Source organism: Chrysoperla carnea, chromosome 5 (genome assembly GCF_905475395.1).
Source record: "Chrysoperla carnea chromosome 5, inChrCarn1.1, whole genome shotgun sequence".
NCBI lineage: Eukaryota > Metazoa > Arthropoda > Insecta > Neuroptera > Chrysopidae > Chrysoperla > Chrysoperla carnea.
The window spans coordinates 44,934,546-44,954,505 of NC_058341.1; the positions used below are offsets into that span (position 1 = coordinate 44,934,546).

The window sequence follows — 19,960 nt, forward strand, 5'->3', positions numbered from 1 at the left end:
TTTGGTATCCATTTTTTCAAAACTATAAAAGATAGACAGTTAAAAATTTACAGGAAGCTTCAACTAATGGTCTTGGAAAAGATTCTCGAAAAACGAAAAAAAAATTCTAGAAAATACTTTCGAAAATTTCGAAAACCGGCCGCCATAATTGTATTGGTTTTTAAAACTTTTTTAATTTATTACAAATAATGCGAGCACTGGCATTTTAACACTTTCTATACAGGGTATTTCAACAATTAACTCAAACAATTGTTTGTTTTCACTTATTTTAGATAATTAAATTTTTTATTATTTTTGTTTAAAACTTTGCTTCGTATTACTATGATATTTGAAATCCCATAATCGAAGCTTTTGGAGTAGTTTCATGCCTTCGAATTGTTTTAGAAACTTGCCTCAAAGATGTTTAACTGAAAAACAAAAATTGGAAGTTGAAGTGGCTAAACTTATAAATATCTATGTTTAGTTCGCATGGATTTAAAACCATCTAAGTAGCGGTTTTTAAATAATGCAGGACTTAATCAGACCGTAAACGACAAATCCAATTTAGATATGAACTTTGATTTCATATAGCAATTAATATGTTTATTGCGAATATTATGCGTCATTATGATTAGTTCAAAGTTTGCATTTCCTTTATATTTAAAATGTTTAACCTACATCTAAAAACTTCGCAATGATTTGATAGATTAGAGATAGTGTGATGATTCGGAATAACAGAGGTTCCGTATTCGAACCCCGCCCAATGTGTATATTTTGTCAAACCAGAAATATTACAATTGTTCGACCATATAATTTAAATGTCAATTAACAAACGTGTAAAGTTTATAACCATCAACTGTTATTACAACAAAATTACAGAATTCTAATTTTTAGTTAACGTTTTCTATATTTTTATACCTTGTATATATGAAATATACATAGTATATTAAGTTTCGTCCCAAGTTTGTAACGCTTAAAAATATTGATGCTACGAAAAAAATTTTGGTATAGATGTTCATAGAATCACCTAATTAATCCATTTCCGGTTGTCCGTCCGTCCGTCTGTGGACACGATATATGAAAATCCTATTTTACAATTAACTTAATTTACAACAATGAAACTTCCCGTACCTCTTTATTTTCATTTATTTCATGCACCCAATGTCTTTTTTGTTTTACTTGTATGAAAGTGAATAAAATAGGTAATTTAACATATTCAGCGGTTCCTACAACCAAGAATATATTAAACACAAAAAATTAAATGGACTAAGCTCCGACTGCTTTCAGAGTGGGGTATCTTGCTTTGCCCGCCTTCTTGTTGATTATTCTATTTTGCGAAGGAGTTGCAATAATTTCGACCGTGTTAGCAGATCATTCTGTTTAAGTTCTAGCATAACATAAATTTCCAAAATGATTTACCACATGATTAGCCCTTTCTATCGAATTAAAAAGCACATATTGACTTTATTTTTTTTTATTATAGAGTGTTATTGGAATATGCTTTCACGAACGCCGTATGCAATATGGAGGCCGCGAACGTCTAAGTCAATGGCAGAGTGGACGTCCTGGTGATCGTGTCTTAGAAGTAGATGTTCCATTATCATATGGTCTTACAGGTTTACAACAGCCTTCATTAAATACAGTTGCATTTAACTGGGATCCGACAACACCTGTTGGAGTTTATATTAAGGTATTATTTGATTTTCTTGTGTATTAATGAAACTCGAATGCAATTGAATAAAAATATTTTTCTTATATGTTCTAGGTTAACTGTATTAGTACAGAATTTACAGAGAAAAAACACGGAGGTGAACGTGGTATACCGTTAAGAATTCAAGTTGAAACTTACGATTCAAGTAAATCGGGACAAATACCAGGATTGGGTAAACGTTTACATGCTGGAGCGTGTCAAATAAAAGTGTTTAAACTAAAAGGAGCTGATCGTAAACATAAACAAGATAGAGAAAAAATCATGAAGCGGCCACTATCAGAACAGGAGAAATATCAGCCAAGCTATGATTGTACTGTTTTAAATGATGTATGTTTTCTAAAACTTTTTTAATGTCCATATCCTTGATGTAAATTCTCGGCCAATTAGTATCGAACATTACGAAAACATTCACTGGACCCTCCTGAAAGAAAGTCTTCGTAGACATAAGCTTGAATATTTGCTGTTTTCCAATTTACGAGAAATTCGGAGTCCAGAATTTTATTATCTAATATTTTTCACAAACTAAAAATTAATTTATTTCTGAGACGAAGTAAAATGTATCTTGCCCCTTCACTAAATTTAATTTCAACGACGTTAATGTTAAGAAGTAGAGAAAACCTTCCCACTAAGATGTTATTCTGAAAAAATATGTAAATTGGACATTCTTAAATAGTATTTTTAATATTTTGCCCATGGAAACGTCAAATTCGCATAAGAATATCCAGCAATAAGTGACAGAACTGCCCAATAAACTTGTGAGAGCTTTGCAATCGCTGTAAAATTTAAAGGCTTATAATTCATCAAAGCTCTGCTACTAGACAAAGTCACTAATTTTGTATTGTGTCCTTTATTTCAGATATCTTATGATGATATTATACCTTCATTAAATGAAGAGCCGTTTAGCCCACCACAACCAGCAATATCTACAACAAGGTAAGAAAATTCAAATAATCTAAAAACCGTCATAATAAAAAATTTCTAAACACTGTTATTTTAAAAACATCTATTCAAAAGAAAATGGAACTTCTAAAATTGTGTCGATGGAACTTCTAAAATTATGCAGACACTGATAAAATAGGTTGGCCTTCGAGACGATTCTATCCTTTTTACTTCATTTGCTATCTAAGAAAAATTTCCCCCTTTAGAAAAGTAAAGTTTTTACTTTATGTTAACTGCGTAATTTTACTTTCTACATTTTATATTACACTTACGTTAGAACAAGAAAGTCAAGCTTGTAAAATATTTCTATCGAAAACATCTAATCTATTTTTATCGTTAGGTTAGGTTAGGCTAGGCTAGGTTATATTAACTGTCCACGAGACACACACTTAGGCCTTAGGGCCCATTGTGATACCATATATGTGTTTTATCACCTTTTCCGCTAATAATTTTATTTATCAACGCCTCAATTATTTTGAGAGGCTGAATGCACCTCCTTCATGCCCATACCATGCACTACACCAGCCCATCACAACCATTGATTAAATTAATTTGATGTTGTGACGACGGGAATCGATCCCGTTACTCTAGGAATCCATACTCTACTCTAGGAAATCCATACGATCCGCTACTCTAGGAATTCCATACGCTACCGCGTATGGAATTGGTTACGCTTTAACCAACTGAGCTACTATGGTTGACATTTTTATCGTTAGACAAAAACAAACAAATCATTCAAAGGGAGTGGAAGTCAATCTCAATGGGTACAAAGGTGGCCAAAAAACCAGTAATATTATTGACATTATTCAAGTTTTGTTTCTAACAGGCCATTAGAGCTCTTGACCTTGTTTTATCGAATGTTTGACATTGTGTTATAAAAATGTAAATAAATTTGTGTTTAAACTAGTAATAATGCAATCTATGTGAAGTGAATCCCTGCCTTTAGTGTTGGCAGGGTATCGTTTGACACTAGGGGGGCCTCAACCGAAGTTCTGTTATCAATAATAATGAATTATCAAAAATCAATTTTTTTGAACCCAAATATTAAATAAAATAAACATTATAAGTAAACACTTATTATTTGCTTATTTACAAAACTATTTATACTGGATTAAATCCAGTCTAATTCTATTTAATGATACCTACCTATTGTCTATGGACGTCACATGGAATTAAAAAGAATATTTTTTAATAAGAAGAGTTTTCACAGATAAAAAGCACGTCAACTTTCAGTCAATAAGAAAAGCCTTAGTATAAATCATCGCTTCTAATCCAATTTTTTATTGGTTGGTTCTTTAATAATTTGAATAGAAATACTTAAAAAATAAAATGTACGCAACAACTTCGAATCAATAAATAAGAAAGGCATACCATGTTACAGTAACTTTTACCACGTTTGGTATTGGTCTTATGTGCTATAACGCTCGGCGTAAATTTTTTTTTAACAGTTACAATTTTAAATGCATCTTCTCAAAATCTTATAAATCGCATGAGTTGACTGTTACTCGCTTCAAAATTACCTTAACCATCATAAAAAATGCAAACTGCGCATTAATGCAGACAGGTTTATGCAAAGACAGAAAACCATGCAAGCAAAATCTATGAATTTTATGACAAATTAAAATCGCCATAAACTTTTCAAACTATTGGCATTTTGTTCGCAAATTCCTTTCTAAATTTTTGAAAATTTCTGTTGTCGATAGTCTAAAAAAGGTTTACACACATTAATACCACTAAATACAATAAATACCACTGAGCCTGTCTTTTTTTACAAATTTTATGACTATGAGAAGTAATTTCCCGAAAACAAATTATTTTAGCTTTAAAATGGTCTTGATACCTTTGCTACTTTTTATCAATGGATAAAGTTAAGTATAGTAAGGTGCTCAGTTTTTCAGTGAAGAACCAAGGCAGAGTTTTTTCCTCGATATCCTTTGTGTTTTTTCTGGATATCCTTATTTATTTATCTTAACTTAAATTTTTAGATTTAATGACTACATTCTAATAATAATATCTTTCTTTATTGGAGTCAAAAACAAATTTATCCTTAAATACTCGGTTCGGAGGACCAAAAAGGATCATCTAGACCAATTGAAATTTTTTTTGAACTAAATCGTATTTATTTCATTTCCCAGAAAAGGAAGAAAGTGTCATATATATTATTCTCTATCTTTTATTTTCGAAACCATTCAATAAAAATTTATGAACAACTAAAGTCAGAGTCTAGATGAACCAAACTCCTTTGGAACGAAGTTCCGAATATTTAATTTAATTTTTTTTTATTGGATTTATTTGTAGTGCAACGGGTTGGCGTATCAAGGGTCAAGTGTTCAAATCTTCCTGGTGGTTAGAATTTTTTTAATTTAATTTTTTTTCATTATGTTTTAATGTTTTCGAAACTTAAAACTACATTTATTTACTAGATGAGAATGCGATTTTAAGGTTACACGGCCAATATCATCTTACTCATTAAAAGTGGCTTACCTAAAATATTACAGTCATGCCCATACAGAGTAATGAAAGTAAACTATTCAAATTTTTTAAAGTTGTACGATGTTTTAGACAAATGGTTATTCAGACGGTGCTATTCTCTATGTCGAAATAAGATCTAGATTCTTAATTTATAAAATATAATAATTGCATTCACGTTATTCTAGTGGTCATATAACCTTAAGAGCATGAATATAATACTATAATATAGGCCTTGTTGGATTATTTAAAAATATTAAAAATTGTGAAATATATCGTTTCAAAACATATTATAAAATTGAAAATCATTTCAGATGTTTTGCTAATCAATAATAGCTAGTTTAACTTGTCTTATAAAATATCTAGTAATTATAATATTAACATAAATCATTAATAGAAAAATTAATTTATGCAAACACAAATTTTCAATTCCGTTCGGGAACCATCTGCGTTGTCGGTGGCAAACATCCTGCATTAATCGAATTCAGTGGTAGCGTAAGGCGTGGGTGACGTTAGCCGCCGCCTACAGCCTCTCGCCTTGAAGAATGCGACGAAAAAAATCTATTCGTTATCATAGTACACGAAAATTTTAGATTACTCGTGATATTTATGTTTCATTCCACTGTCAATTCGTAGACAAGTGAATGCCGAATGCATTGAACTGTCAACTCTATTGTAATTCTAGTCTACTTCAATAGATGCCACTGCTAATACTGCAAAATAAAAGTTTGGCAAGTGATATTTTTTGTGTGTTTCGTTGGTTTTTTTTTCATTTAAGTTTTATAATTATTCCCTATAATAACTGAAAATTAATGCAATTCAAATTTTTTCTTTTTAAACGATGTAAATATGAGCTCAAGACGTTCAATAAAACATGTACATAAACCCGCGGTCTCCAAATTGTTTTTATTTAGTCTAGCAACATTTACTGGCGTTGCGTTACCGTCACGGGAAATACCCGCCCGCCTGTCAAAATTAGGATTTTCTCATGCCAGGCGAGAAATATACCAATATAGGACCTAGCAAAATAAACTTTGCCTATTCGGTAATCGAAATATGTTGTACATCGAATTGCAAAAGACCATTTGTCACAAGGAAAATGGTGCAGTCACTTTATTCGTGCGCGTAGCACCACTCGCATATGTAATTGTGATAATTTACGCACTAATTGTACAATATAAGAATGTGCATTTCTGAATTCGTATTACTTTATATAACTTATATTTCATAAAGTAGCAAAATGCATAACATTTAAATTATATATATTGCATAATTATACCGTCTACAAAAATCATTTTGTAACAGGTTGCTAAATTTTGCGAATTAAGCTACTACTTCTGTTCTGCACACACCGTATACAGAATTTATCAAATAATTTATAAATATAATGCGATGACCCTTGGAAATTTTTTTTCAAAACACAAACATTGATCATCGTTTAAAAACAAAAAATAATTGGGGAAAATAATATTTTTTGTTGATATGTTTGCGATACATTGCTCCAACCATTGGAATATGTACTTTTTGTATATTATTTTTATACATAAATTTTTTAGTCGAAAATATAAACTTATGCTCTATATTGAAGCTCAACGGGAAGAGAGATGTATTATATCGAGTTTTGGAGATGTCTTGTGGATTTTCGGGGTTTTTAAGGCATATAAACTCCCCAATTGATCTAGACGGTTGAGAATTTGTATGTGTGTTAAATTGGTTTCAAGGAAGTGCCTGTCGGGAACTTTCCAGCACCCCACCCATGTACACTTGTTAGTCATGTTTTTCGCAGTTTTTAAGAATTTACGTTCCTCTACAGTCCCACCAAATTAAGTTTAGAGAATTGGAATTTGTCAGAGAATTGAGTTAATGTGTCAAGCGTTCAAAAAACATGAAAAATGACAATCCTATTTTAATAAAACACATCGATTGAAGGCGAAATATATCCTTTGTGATGGTGCTCTGCTTCTCACGATTTTTTTTTATATATTTTGTCAGTAAAAATGAATAACATTGACCTTCTGTGTAAACTTCGCAGTAAAAGCTAACCGGTATAAACAAGAATACAATATAAAAATTATATTACTATTATAATAATTTCATTTCTATATAATAATTTGTTTTGGTTGGTTTTTCAGTCATATCTAAAAAATTAATAAATATAAACTAATTTATTATTCCTAATTGCATTTGCTGTGATTTGAACCAATTTGTAATATTTATTTCATCAGATTAAATAATAGAAAATGTCTTCGTTACCGCGGCGCCAAAAACAAATTTTCCAATATTGCCATATGTACGCATGCATATATTGTAAAGCTTCTATGAATTTAGAACATTCGAACAAGCCTACGCGCCTTGACAAGCAGATATTTAAGCAAATAAACTTTTTAAAGTTTGTTAACCGAAAATGCAAAATATGAGGAGGCAAGGAGTTCCAAAGTGGCTGAAATTGAGCCATGTAGTTTATGGACGCTCCCTTTGTGAAAGTCTAGATATAATGGGTAATTTTTATGGGAATAAACCAAAGTTAATTCAAAATCCAACAAAGAAATTAATTATTTTTGGATGAAAAATATTTTTTCGCTGAAATCCAAAGATGATTGTTTTATATCAACCCCGTTAGGTCTAGAGCAAAAAACTATTTTTAAAATTTTATGATATAAATCATATAAATCTTAACGAAAAGTAAGGATAGTAAGAATAAAACTAACGAAAAGTAAGAATAAAACTTTTCGATATCTGAAGTAATAGGAAATATTCATGTATTTTTTTTATATTTTTAATTCATTGTTTTATTATAACAAAGTAAAAAATATAAATACTGCTTAAAAATGCTGTATTTAAGAGTAAAAAATTATTTAAAATACATTATAATTTTGAGACATTTAAACGCAGTTTTTTGGCGCTCTCTGTTGATGACGTATAAGTACGTGATCTGTCAATTTTTAACATTTCAATGTATAATTTACACTTTATAAAAATCAATTTACAACATAGAATTTACATTCGTTATTATTAAGTTTTCTAATAAAAAGCCGTAGAATAGTATAATTTAATGAAATACCATATAAAATGTAAGTAATTAATATCATACAGTATGTCAACAAATTTGACAAGCCCGTACTATAATGTCACGTCCGTATAAAACTTTGATATTCTGTTTTAGAAATTTTTAAATGCCCTAAATGAATTTGTACTTTTATTAATTAATTTTAAGTAATTAAAAAGATATTAATTACTAAAATAATGGTTTAGTTGAAATGTCCAGTCATTAAAGTTACGGAAGAAAAATATTTGAACCAAATTTAAATTTCATGAATATTCCCTATTTTAAAAAATCGAAAATTAAAAATTTTATTTAATTATGTATTTATTATGTAGCTTTCGATATTTCAAAAACCAAGGCTGTTATCCAAAATTTTTATTCTTATTTTTCGTCTACATTCATGAAGAAGTTATAACAAAATTCATCATCAAAGTTACAAATAAGGTACAAATAATTTCAACCACAAGTCTAAACTTGCCTTGACGCTCATACTACCTTAATACTTTTTAGATCATAATTAACAACCTGCATTTTGAAAAATATTTGGGAATCTTATTTTCTCAACAAGCAAGGTTTTTTTACGAAGAAAGATTTTTTGTCGTATACACAAATTTTATCTTATGATCTCTTGACACGCTGTATAAGTATCTTGGGCGAAGATGAACAATTTTGGATTAATGAACAAGTTAAAAACTAATTGATTATAAAATCCCACTAAAATGATTTTAGCCTACAAATGAAAGTCTCAGGTATTTTACATACATAATTGCGTCAGTGTCTCGGTTATAACTTGTTAAAACTGACTTATAACCGTACTGTTATGATGATTCAAAATCGATGGAATGTTTTTAAATTCACGTTTTTTGTACAATGGACTTTATGTAGATAACATTGCAAAAACATTTTTTAAATGTCTTTGAATACTATAGACATGCCACAGGAAATTAATTATAAATAAGGAATTATTGATAAATAATTTTTAAACTAGAAATTAATTAAATTGCACATTAAAATTACATCAGATATGACTATGTCAGATAAATATAGAATTGAGTTGAACCTTCTAAGTTTCACTTCAAGGCAATAAAATTAATGTGACTCAGCATATCACCCCACAAAAATAATCTAATTACTCGCGAGTAGTGCTATAATGGAGAATATACGGTGTATACCCTGTGGTTGGATTTAAGTGTCTCAATTAAATTGTTTTAATATCGATTAAAACAAACTCCTGATGAAAGCAACCCCCAGCACTACATCTATTTGACATACACATTGTTATACGTATTTTTCGTTACTAAAGCCAACAGTTTCCAGGCGGATTTTTGCCAGAATTGTCAATTTTGTTTATTTCTAGCAGTACAAATTTTTGAAATAGATTGAATCTGTCCTTAAATAAAACTGAAAATTTTATTGAGACACTACAGAAAAATTAAAAACTAATTTAATAATAAACTTACAATTTTGAGAAGTTGAAGAAACCACAATTAAATTTCTAAAAAAATATAAAATTATGCAAGTTTTTCAGAAAATAAGTTACCGTAAATTATAATTATTTCTTATAGGGAATTAAAAAAATTACGATTTTTTCTTGCAGTTTTTCCTAAATATTAATTATAATACCTAATCATTATTTTTTTAAATAAAAAAATTTAAATTTAAATTATCTCTCGAATTAACCCCTTTTTAACCCCCGAATTCATGGAGAGTGCTTTTAGCTACGTTTCAAGTGTGAGTTTAGGATTCCATACCCGAAACAACTAGAAAAGTGGCGATTATCTTCAAAATTAATTCAGTTCTTAGCTCTGTTTCAAGGGCGAATTTAAGGTTCTGTACCGAAAAAATTTGTCGGAGTTTAATTAAATTTCGTAAATTTCACTTGTAAATATATAAATAAATAAATAAAAATTATTGTTTCTTTCACAATGTTAAATCTTTGTTAAAGCCTAAAAATCATGGCTTTCAAATAAGATTACATAATATTAATTTATAGTTTACTTATTTCTGAATAACCTGCATAATTTTCAGAGAATCTGTATAAAAATTTCTCAAAATTTTAAGTTAATGGTGTTCCTCTTTCTGTAGCGCCTCAAAAACGTTAAATTACTTCATAAAAAATTCTCCGAACGAATTTTTGCAGGTTGTGATACGCTTTGAAAGCAGAAGTATACTGCAGTGTTTTGATAAAAGGCCGTATCTCTGAAAATTTTTTGGTCTAATTTAGACTATATCTATGTATAATACAGTGATATAGAGATTAAGACCTTTTAGAGATATGCCCTTTTTCAAAACAAAATAGTATATAGTATTATTCATAGCGAATCCCACTATTTCCAAGTTTGCACTGCTTAAAATTTGCGAGCAAAAATGTTTTTCTTTAATTACTTTTAAGTGTATACATATCACGTAAATCGCTAAATTTTGGTAAAAATCCCTCTCGAAATTTTAACTTGAATAACAAAGATTATACGTATATTTTTAGGTCGATCAGATTTATCAGATGAAGATATTGACACGCACTCTTAAAAGAATGGGGATAAATACGACAATTTTCACTCTAGTAGAAAGGCTTTTAGAATTTCTGAGGATCATAGGTTTAAAAATCAATCTGCTGATTTCTTCATGCTGAACTCTTTTCAGAACTCGGTCTATTTGCGTTGTTCGAATCATTTCCACTTTAACGGAGTTTTCTAAACCGAGTTTCTGGGTTAATTGCTCTTCCCTATAAATTATTTAGTGGATTTTTATTTAATTCATTGATAATTCCAATTTTATTATATTAAGATTGATTTCAGTGAATATTTAAAAACTCAAAAATACAACACAAGGCAATCTAGTTAATACCAAATACTTTAGATTGTTGTCGCATAAATTTAAATCACAAATCCTGTTAAATTCAGATGTAATAACAAAATATATGAAGTTTGTACGGACCGCATACACGCATTTATTTCAAAATTGTTTATTGATCTTCAATAAAATCAATCAAGAGAGTGAGGAATCTTTTATGGTTCCGTTTCGAATTATGGTTCTTGAGATATTGCACTCTCACAAGACTTAAACTTAAAATCCAATGAATACGTTCAAATAAAACCGAAATTACGTTACTTAAGGTAGTACGAGCGCCAAGGCAATTTTAGATTTAGGGTTGAAATTATTTGTACCTTGTGTTCAATTTTGATGATAAATTTTGTGATAGATAACTTCATGAATGTAGACGAAAAATAAGAATAAGTTTTTTCGATATTTGCCTTGGTTTTCGAAATATTGAAAGCTAAATAATTAAACAAAATTTTCAATTTTCGATATTTTGAAAATTACTCCAAATATCGAAAAATTGTATTATTACTTTTTGTTTCATATTGTCAGTTATAAAATAATTCACCAAAATTGAAAATATATGTTTTTTAAATTTTCCCACTACCGTACTCATACATCCTTAATCAAAATATCTTAAATTTTTTTGGGAATATTAAAATGCATTACAATGCATAATCTTATTACTTTGTGTGTAAGAGTGGCTATCTTTCATTAACTCAATCAATTGCTTGTTTTAACTTGTTACTAATTTTAATTTAAAGTTCTACTATTCTTGAAGGAAAGAAAACTTTTATTTGAATTTCATTGTATTTATTATTTTAAAAAGTAGATAGTAAAAAAACAACATTCTGATATTATTATATACATATATTTAAAACAATTCATTGTCTATTTTAATTCCTAAATAATTTACATCCTGCATTAATTTCATCATCTTCTTAAATGATAAAATCAAACTAATAAATTTTATTGAAATAAGTTTTTCGTCCAATTATTTTTATATTCTTAACTCTTATGTAAATTGTTGATTATTTCCCACAATTTTAACGAACTACAGGGAGTTTTAAAACTGCTTACGCTGAAGAGGAAAGTGATATGCAAGATTATAATTTTAAGGAAATTGAAAGAATACAAGAGAATCCCTAACAAGTTTCGACTTCGGTTCGAAACTTGTGAAGAATTCCCCTAAATTTTTTCTGTTGTTTGTGTAGTGTTGTAATGCCAACTTAAAAGATTCGCCCCTTCACATTTAGCGGGTTAAGACAATAAGAAAACGGCAATATATTAAACAAACATTTTTGTTGATAGAGATAATATGACCTGAAGTGTTGTTTAAGAAGCCTACTGAAGTTTTGATAATTATTGCAGTTATTTGATAAAGTTTATTTAGAGCATCAGTTTTTTTTTCAACAGGGCTTTTGATTACCTAGCAACGCCTCTGACCCTGTAGTGGCCACACGTTTGCAGGTGATAGTTCTATCATTTTCAGCGAAAAGTTAAGACGAGTCTATTATTATTATAATATTTAAACATTTGAAAAGAAAAATTTTAATTAATTTTTTTGCTGAGGTTTCGTTTTACATTTCAATTGGTAAATAGAAGCGTAAAAAATATTTCGCTTCATAGAGACTTAATAACGTCTAACAAAAAATCTACGTATACCAAGTAAAATCAATGATTCTACAACCTTAAAGTAGTACAAGCGCCAAGGCAATTTTAAACTTTGGGTTGAAATTATTTGTACCTTATTTTCAACTTTGATGATGATTTGATATAACTTGAATTTAGAAGAAAAAGAAGAATAAAATTTTTCAATATCTGCGTTGTTTTTCAATATTTTGAAAATCACTCCAGATTCGAAAAATCTTATTCTTACTTTTCGTATTATATTGCCAAGTTATAACATAATTCATCATCAAAATTAAAAATATATATTTTTTTTTAAATTTGTTTCCTCTCTACCGTGCTCATGCATTCTTAATTAGTCGGACACAGCGGGTTTTTTTTGTTTTCAATAATTTACTAATGATTTACTTTACACCGACTTATTTTGGAGAAATCTAACAAAACAAATCATCCATCTACCGTTTTCCAAATCAAACTTTTTATCCAAAAATGCCCTGATGCTCGTACTTCTTTAAAATCCACTTCTAAAATGCACTTAAAATGGTTTTCATTTTACGTAATTACCCTGAATAAGAACAACAAACCGCATTGTATGTTTATGATCATACAAATATTATTCATATAAATTGATGTGAACGTGAGTACACTCATATATACACACACATACACATTCAAAATATGTGTAGATTATTAAATTATCAAGACTTGATAAATAAATAAAGTCATGCTAATAAATGTTTACAAATCTATTTTTAACTCTTTAACTAGTAAGGTGCGGGTTCTATCATTTATTTCAATATCTATTTAATATTTGTTGTTATTGTTTGTTATTTGAATTGTTTTTAAATTTAATTTAATTAAAATGAACAAAATTTATGGTTTGAACGTCATGTAACTTCTGTATATTCGTTGCGTGCAGAACCGTTTTAAGCGCCACCCATTGAAATACTTATACCTTCTATGAGAAATGAGGAGCTGAACATTATTAATCGCTCCCATCGCTTTGTGTCGAAGGTTTGTCCATAGAGATCGTATAATATTCTATGGGGGTTTGTCAGGATGAGAAAAGCTATATTATAATTTTCTATATTATTAAAAAACGGGCACGCGGTGCAAAAGTTATTTTGCAAGAAATTCAATATGCACTTCATAATTTAGACACTTCTCTGTTGAATGTGTTTTTACGCGTTCTGGTAGGGCTATTTCACCAAGTTACTCTCTGCCAAATCAATTGAACACTTTCGAATTTAGCTAGAATAATGACTATAATGTATCACTCTTGTAATCACCAGTGGTGGTTCTGGTGCGGCAAATCTGAGCCACCGCCCAGATCGTCGTGCTACGAAAAGCCTCTTCCCACACAAGAGGTGAGTAATTTAAATGATCTAGATTATTCAAAATAACGTGAAAACGAATGCTGAAAGATCGTTCTCAAAATTAAAATTGATCAATAATTATTTGAGATCAACTATGACGATAATTCGCGTACTACTGATTTCGACACTGTCATCGACACATTTGCAAAACTGGGCCTAAAAAGGGTACGCAAAAAGTGCACGGCCTAGGGCCTCGCCTTGGTTAACGTCGCTGCTATAAAAATGTATTGAGATGCCGCAACTTCATTCTCCATCAATTGAAGAACTTCCTTTAAATATTAAGAAATATTGTTCACTTTGTTAAAATCTCCATTCACTTGTTACCATAGAATCCTCGTGAGATTTTGTATAATACTGCCCAAAAAATTAAAATAAATCACTTCCAATTATAATCCGTCGATTTTTTTTCGTGACTTCTGGGATACTTCGACTTTTTATAATTATTTCCTAATTGATCTTCTTTGATATCAGATTAGACTCAATTTTTCAATTAACCATTCAGAGACGCCTTATTCTTTCATTCTTCTCGTGAGGATAATCATTTTAATCTTCCCGTAGGAAAATAGCAAATCGTAAATGCTTTATGTCTTGTCGTTGAATAATTTATCCAAACTGTAGCACATGGAGCAGAGCCGTTCAAAAAATCTGTCCCACTAGTAGATAAAGATGACGATTGCTATGTACCATTTACTTTTTCTATTTTTATCTTTCTTCTGTAGCAGATATAGTCGACCCTTAATTTTTATATGTTATATTTGAAGGACAATTCCCACATAATATACATAAGGCAATTCCACTTTTAGTTCTTACTATATTTTTATCTAAACTAGGATTAGGACATCCTTTGTACTACCATAATTTTGATCTATTGTACCTCTTCTGTAATCTTTATGATCCAGAATATTTTTAGGCAAGTATGGAAGTTTTCAATAGAAATGACTTGTCTCGATCAAATTCCATAGGTAGCAATAAAACAATTGAATATAGTAATGGGTATATTAACTATTGTAATATAATTTGAATAAAATTAAAATTATGCATTCTAATTATTCACAACACCATTTCTATTTCTTAATAATAAATTATTCAATACAATCTAGTTTTTACTTGTGTTATAAAATTAAAAACTAATATCTTTTGTACTAGATTTAAAATAAGACTACACTACTATTTCAAATGATAAGGCATAGATTATGTCAAAAAACCATAAAAATACACAGTAAAACCGTGATGAAGAATCGAGTGCGCACGCTTCAAATTATCTTTTACATACATTTAACCAGTTTTTTTGAAACAAATTGCAATAAACTACCGATTGTTGGCGACACTGTACCACAATCATTTCAAAATTTGATTGGTTATTAAAAAAATGGTGTACAACCGGTAAACTGCGGTTTTGAATAAAATAAATACTACGATTATAAATATAAAATAAATACTAAAATTTATTTTATTATTTGCTATCATTTATAACTGATAAAATAAACGGATTAATTGTTGAGTGAACATTGTTGTTATTTAAAAATGTATATTTTAAAAATTCTTGTTTTAAAATGCCAATGGTTTTTTTAAACAATCATGAAAACGTTTTATGTTAAAAAGTGTAAGCCGGAAAGGTTGTTAGTTTTTTATGATATCATTAACATGATTATGTGTTAAAAAGTAAAATAAACAATTTGACAAGAATATTTATATAAAACAAAGTTTTTGTGTGAGTAACACAGTCTTTTTTTTAAAGTGAGATAAAATATTGTTATTTGTAACGCGACCTGTGTGTGAGCGGGATATAGTGCGGCGGTGTATTACCACCAATCATCATAAGCTGATATACTGATTCAATGAAACTAGAATCAACCGGTTTTATACTAACTGCACAAGCAAACACTAAATGTTAAATATTTAGCTGCATACAACCAGTTACTAACTGGATTCAATTTTATCAGTGTGTTATTTCTTTTTTTACTTTGTTCTTCTAATAATAAAATAAAAGTAAATAACTTTCAAAAATTGCAAATTTACGAGAAATATCTATGGAAGTATTTTTTTGAGTGATTTTCTATTTATGAAAACGTTCTCTATAATCCGATATGAGTTGTGATGTGATATTATTAATTTAGATCCAATTAATTCAATTTTTAATTAAAATAAATATTATGTTAACGATCATGATACGTCGTTGATTATTTTTAAATTTTTCATTTATTTTTTTTACGTTAATTTGTTTTTGAAATTAGAAAAACTTTCATTTTGTGGTGTGTTATTAGTGTTTTCAAGTGAAAAAGAAACATTTGTAACATTTTTTTCAAGTGCGATCATACGTTTTGTTCAATTAGAGAATGTTGATCGGATTTACGTATAATTACTTTCAGTGTACACATATATTAAAAAACGTTTTACAAAGATTTTATTTTAATGATTGTCGTAAAGAATTTTTTATTTTCTCACCAAAAATGTTATCGAAACGTGCATTCTATGATATTCAACACTACTTTATTAGCTGACAGCTGGAAAAATAATGTTTTTCAACATCAGTTTCGTTTAAGTAATAAATTGGCTACAAAAAGAAGATATTTTTTAGCCCGACAACGTATCGATTTTGTTTATTGTCATGGTCGTGATGCAATTGCATTAATTTGAAAAACAAAAGTTGTTTGAAACAATTTTGTTACCAAGTTATATTTTCTATGTTTTTTTGTTCAAACATTCATATGGAAGTTAGTGAATGCTTTTGAATCGAAAATATTTGTAGCTTCTGTTTGTTTTGCTTGTTAAATTAAATTTTATAAAGACATTTGTTTTCCAAAACCACGAATTCATATTCAGTAAATCCAAAAAAAAAAATTAGATTTGCTGCAATGGAAAAACCTTTTATGTTTATACATACAGTAAAGATGTCTTATATGGGTTATGAAATATCTGCCCAATTTATTCACCAATTAATGCAAAATAATGATTCTTGGTTAAATGGAACTAATCAACGTTTAATGTTTACGTTAGTGGGAAAACGTGTTTCTATTAATCGAAGGCATTCAAAATCAAATCGAAGAATTAAGGCTGGACAACGAAATTTAAGAATTTGTATGAAACGTAGGCGTAATTCCCTTGTGTAAGAATCTCTTCATTTTTTTTATATTACTTATATGCAAAATACTTAAATAATCTTAATTACCTTAATTAAACATTTCAAGAATTTGGCAATTACATTTTTAAATAGAAAATATTATTTAAATTTCTTGGTAAAGACAGAAAACATTGTATTCTTTATAAAAGACCTTTTATTATAAGGGTCTTTGCTAGGAATACATCGTATAGAGCGAAATACTATTCTTTCTGGAATTATCAAGATTAAAAGTTACCTAGAAACAGGATAATATCTATTTTCTATAGAAATAAACCTAACCTGAACAAGTTGTAATACTATTTCTATTGATATGCATAAATAACAAATTTGTCCTTTAGGTTTAACTTAAAATAAGATCAAAACTTTATAGATTTATTTATAAGCTCTGAAACAGGGAGGTTTGTTCATTATTACCTTACAAAAATACACAAAGCTTTTAAAGCTGTCCGCATGCCAGGCATATTGAACTCTTCAGCCAATTCGACACACACCGTCCCAATGGGGAGCCAAGGATATTTGGCTGCAGCAGCCTTGCCCGCAAATGATTGTATGTCACTAAATTGGCACACTGTGACCAAAGATTTGAGGCTGTTTTAACTTCTCTCTCTTATCAAAATATACTCTTTCTACCAAATGTCTAAATATGAAATTGTCTAAAATATAATACAAAGGCTTGCGTGCAGCAATATTACAGATTTTATATATTCGATATCAACTATGGAAATGGTACTTCTTAAATTGACTCCGCTTTATGTATACATTACAGCTGAGGCGAAGGCTGAAAAAGCTCAAAGCAATCGAAAACTATCTTTATTAATATTATAGATAGATCCTCATAGGATGACAACGTCATCCTCTTTGACAGTCAAAATTCAATCTCTACACGGACATATCCAAAATCGTAACGGAAGTAGGTTCAGGAATATACTCTCGAGTGACCAAGAACAGATATCTATGCTTCCAGCCTTGGTAAAAGAGCCCCTATATTTTAGGCTGAAATGTATGTCATAAATAAATTCCAGAAAATTGGTAGCGATTCTTCCTTTTTGATTTTTTTGTATGTATGTTTTGATTTTTCCTTTTTTTTTTGTATATTTTCCATAGTTCTAAAAGCTATCTTCAAGATTTTTGGGAGCAACTATCGCCAATTTTAGCAATAGGCTAAGAAAACATAGCTATTATAGTTTTCTCGATTATCCAGGTTCGATTGTACTATAAAAGAAGTCTCAAAATTGACGCAAGATTTGAAACTTATGCCATTTGTTTGGCCATGTATTGAAAACGGGAAAACAAAGATAGCGTCACAGCTGTTTAGGGTTCTTAAAAATGAAGGGCTGTCTCAAAGAACAATGGTAATCGAGGAAATAAAACTGACAAAAGAGTCAAAGTCATAAAGGTCAAAAAAAAAGGGAGGACATCCTTTAGTTAAAAAAGCAATATTTATATGCCTTTCAAATGCTCTTACTAATTATTTCTTTAATACCTAATGCCACATACACTGAAAAACAAAATTTGCGTGACTACATTTTATAGTTACGTACATTAATAATTTTTTTCATGGTTAAATAATTTATATTAATTAATTATTACAATGCGATTATTATTCATATATTGCTAGTCATGATGTCAAATAAACAAACAAAAAATTTATGAACGAGTTTAGACTTTAGAATATAAAACTTTTTTTTATTAAATTATTTTAAAATCACTTCAGTTTACTATGTTACTACATTCGTAGTAGCAATGTCCGTTCTATTATACTCTTGGAGCCAGACCTGTCAAATATTGATCGAGCATTGGGCTTCTTGTATTAGTGTAACTCCGGGAAAATCCTTAGGCAAATACTTGGATTTATATCTAAATCTCTTCTTTTCTTAGGCAAATATATTGAGGTAAGAATCATCAAAATCGGCCCACGCGTGTTTGGTCTTTAGTGTGCCACAAAGGAACACACATACATACATGACTGACAAACACATTAGTACTTCTTTGCGTCGCGCAATCGGATAAAAAGAAATGGTTTTATAATCAATTGCAATTAATAGTCAAAAAAATTTTGTTTCCCAGTTGGGCATAAATATAAATTAAGGGTTATTAGTGCGGAGATACACTTTCCTTGACACTTTTAGAGTATATAACTCCCCATGCCCCGATCTCCATCGACTAATGTGACACCGTCGAAGAGCTACTCAATATTTTGGTTGCTGATCTCAAAGCAAATTTTCATCATGTCCATCCCCGTCGACTGTATGTGACGCCGTCGAAGATCTTCTCAATATTTCGGTTGCTGACCTCATCGTATATTTGTTCCTGTGTTATATAATGATTAATACTTTATTGACTAACTCATTTTTAAAAATAATTTTACAAGTATCTACTACCGTTTTTCAATTGAAATGAAGATTAAACTAGTCGAAACTGAGAGGACAAATTTCTTTATTTTGTTTATCTTACTGACCCATAATGTTGTAATGTTGTTGGCAAAAATAATTTTCCTGTATAACTTAGAAATTAACGAATCATATCAAAAGAAAGTTAATGCTTGTTTGGATCATAATGGTGAATATGTTGTTTATACGCTTTTGGAAAATAGCCAATTTTCAATAATTTTAATCATTTAAATAATGATTCAATTTTGAAATGGTTCTATTTTTGTTCTCACGGAATATTTACCGTATATAAATTATGAGATTTAATTATATACCAATGAACTCACGTGTATGCAATTATGTTTGCATTAAAGTTTACCACAAAAAAGAGCTCGCATCACTAAGGTCATTTTTCCCCTTGTTAAATGATTTTTATTGAAATGGGATATTTCCAAGTGTTTTAAAAAGCGAGCTGAGGTCACTATATGTCGTCCTTATCATACAGAT

General features: G+C 29.3%; 1 protein-coding gene across 1 annotated transcript in view; it reads left to right on the plus strand.

Annotated features, from left to right (window-relative positions):
• LOC123299796 (transcription factor CP2-like protein 1) overlaps window positions 1–19,960 on the plus strand; it is a 46,112-nt gene that overhangs the window by 23,162 nt on the left and 2,990 nt on the right. Inside the window, exons 6-8 of the mRNA XM_044882154.1 lie at window positions 1,463–1,669; window positions 1,745–2,017; window positions 2,547–2,623. Coding sequence (XP_044738089.1) covers window positions 1,463–1,669; window positions 1,745–2,017; window positions 2,547–2,623 — 557 coding nt within the window. The remainder of the gene's footprint in view (window positions 1–1,462; window positions 1,670–1,744; window positions 2,018–2,546; window positions 2,624–19,960) is intronic.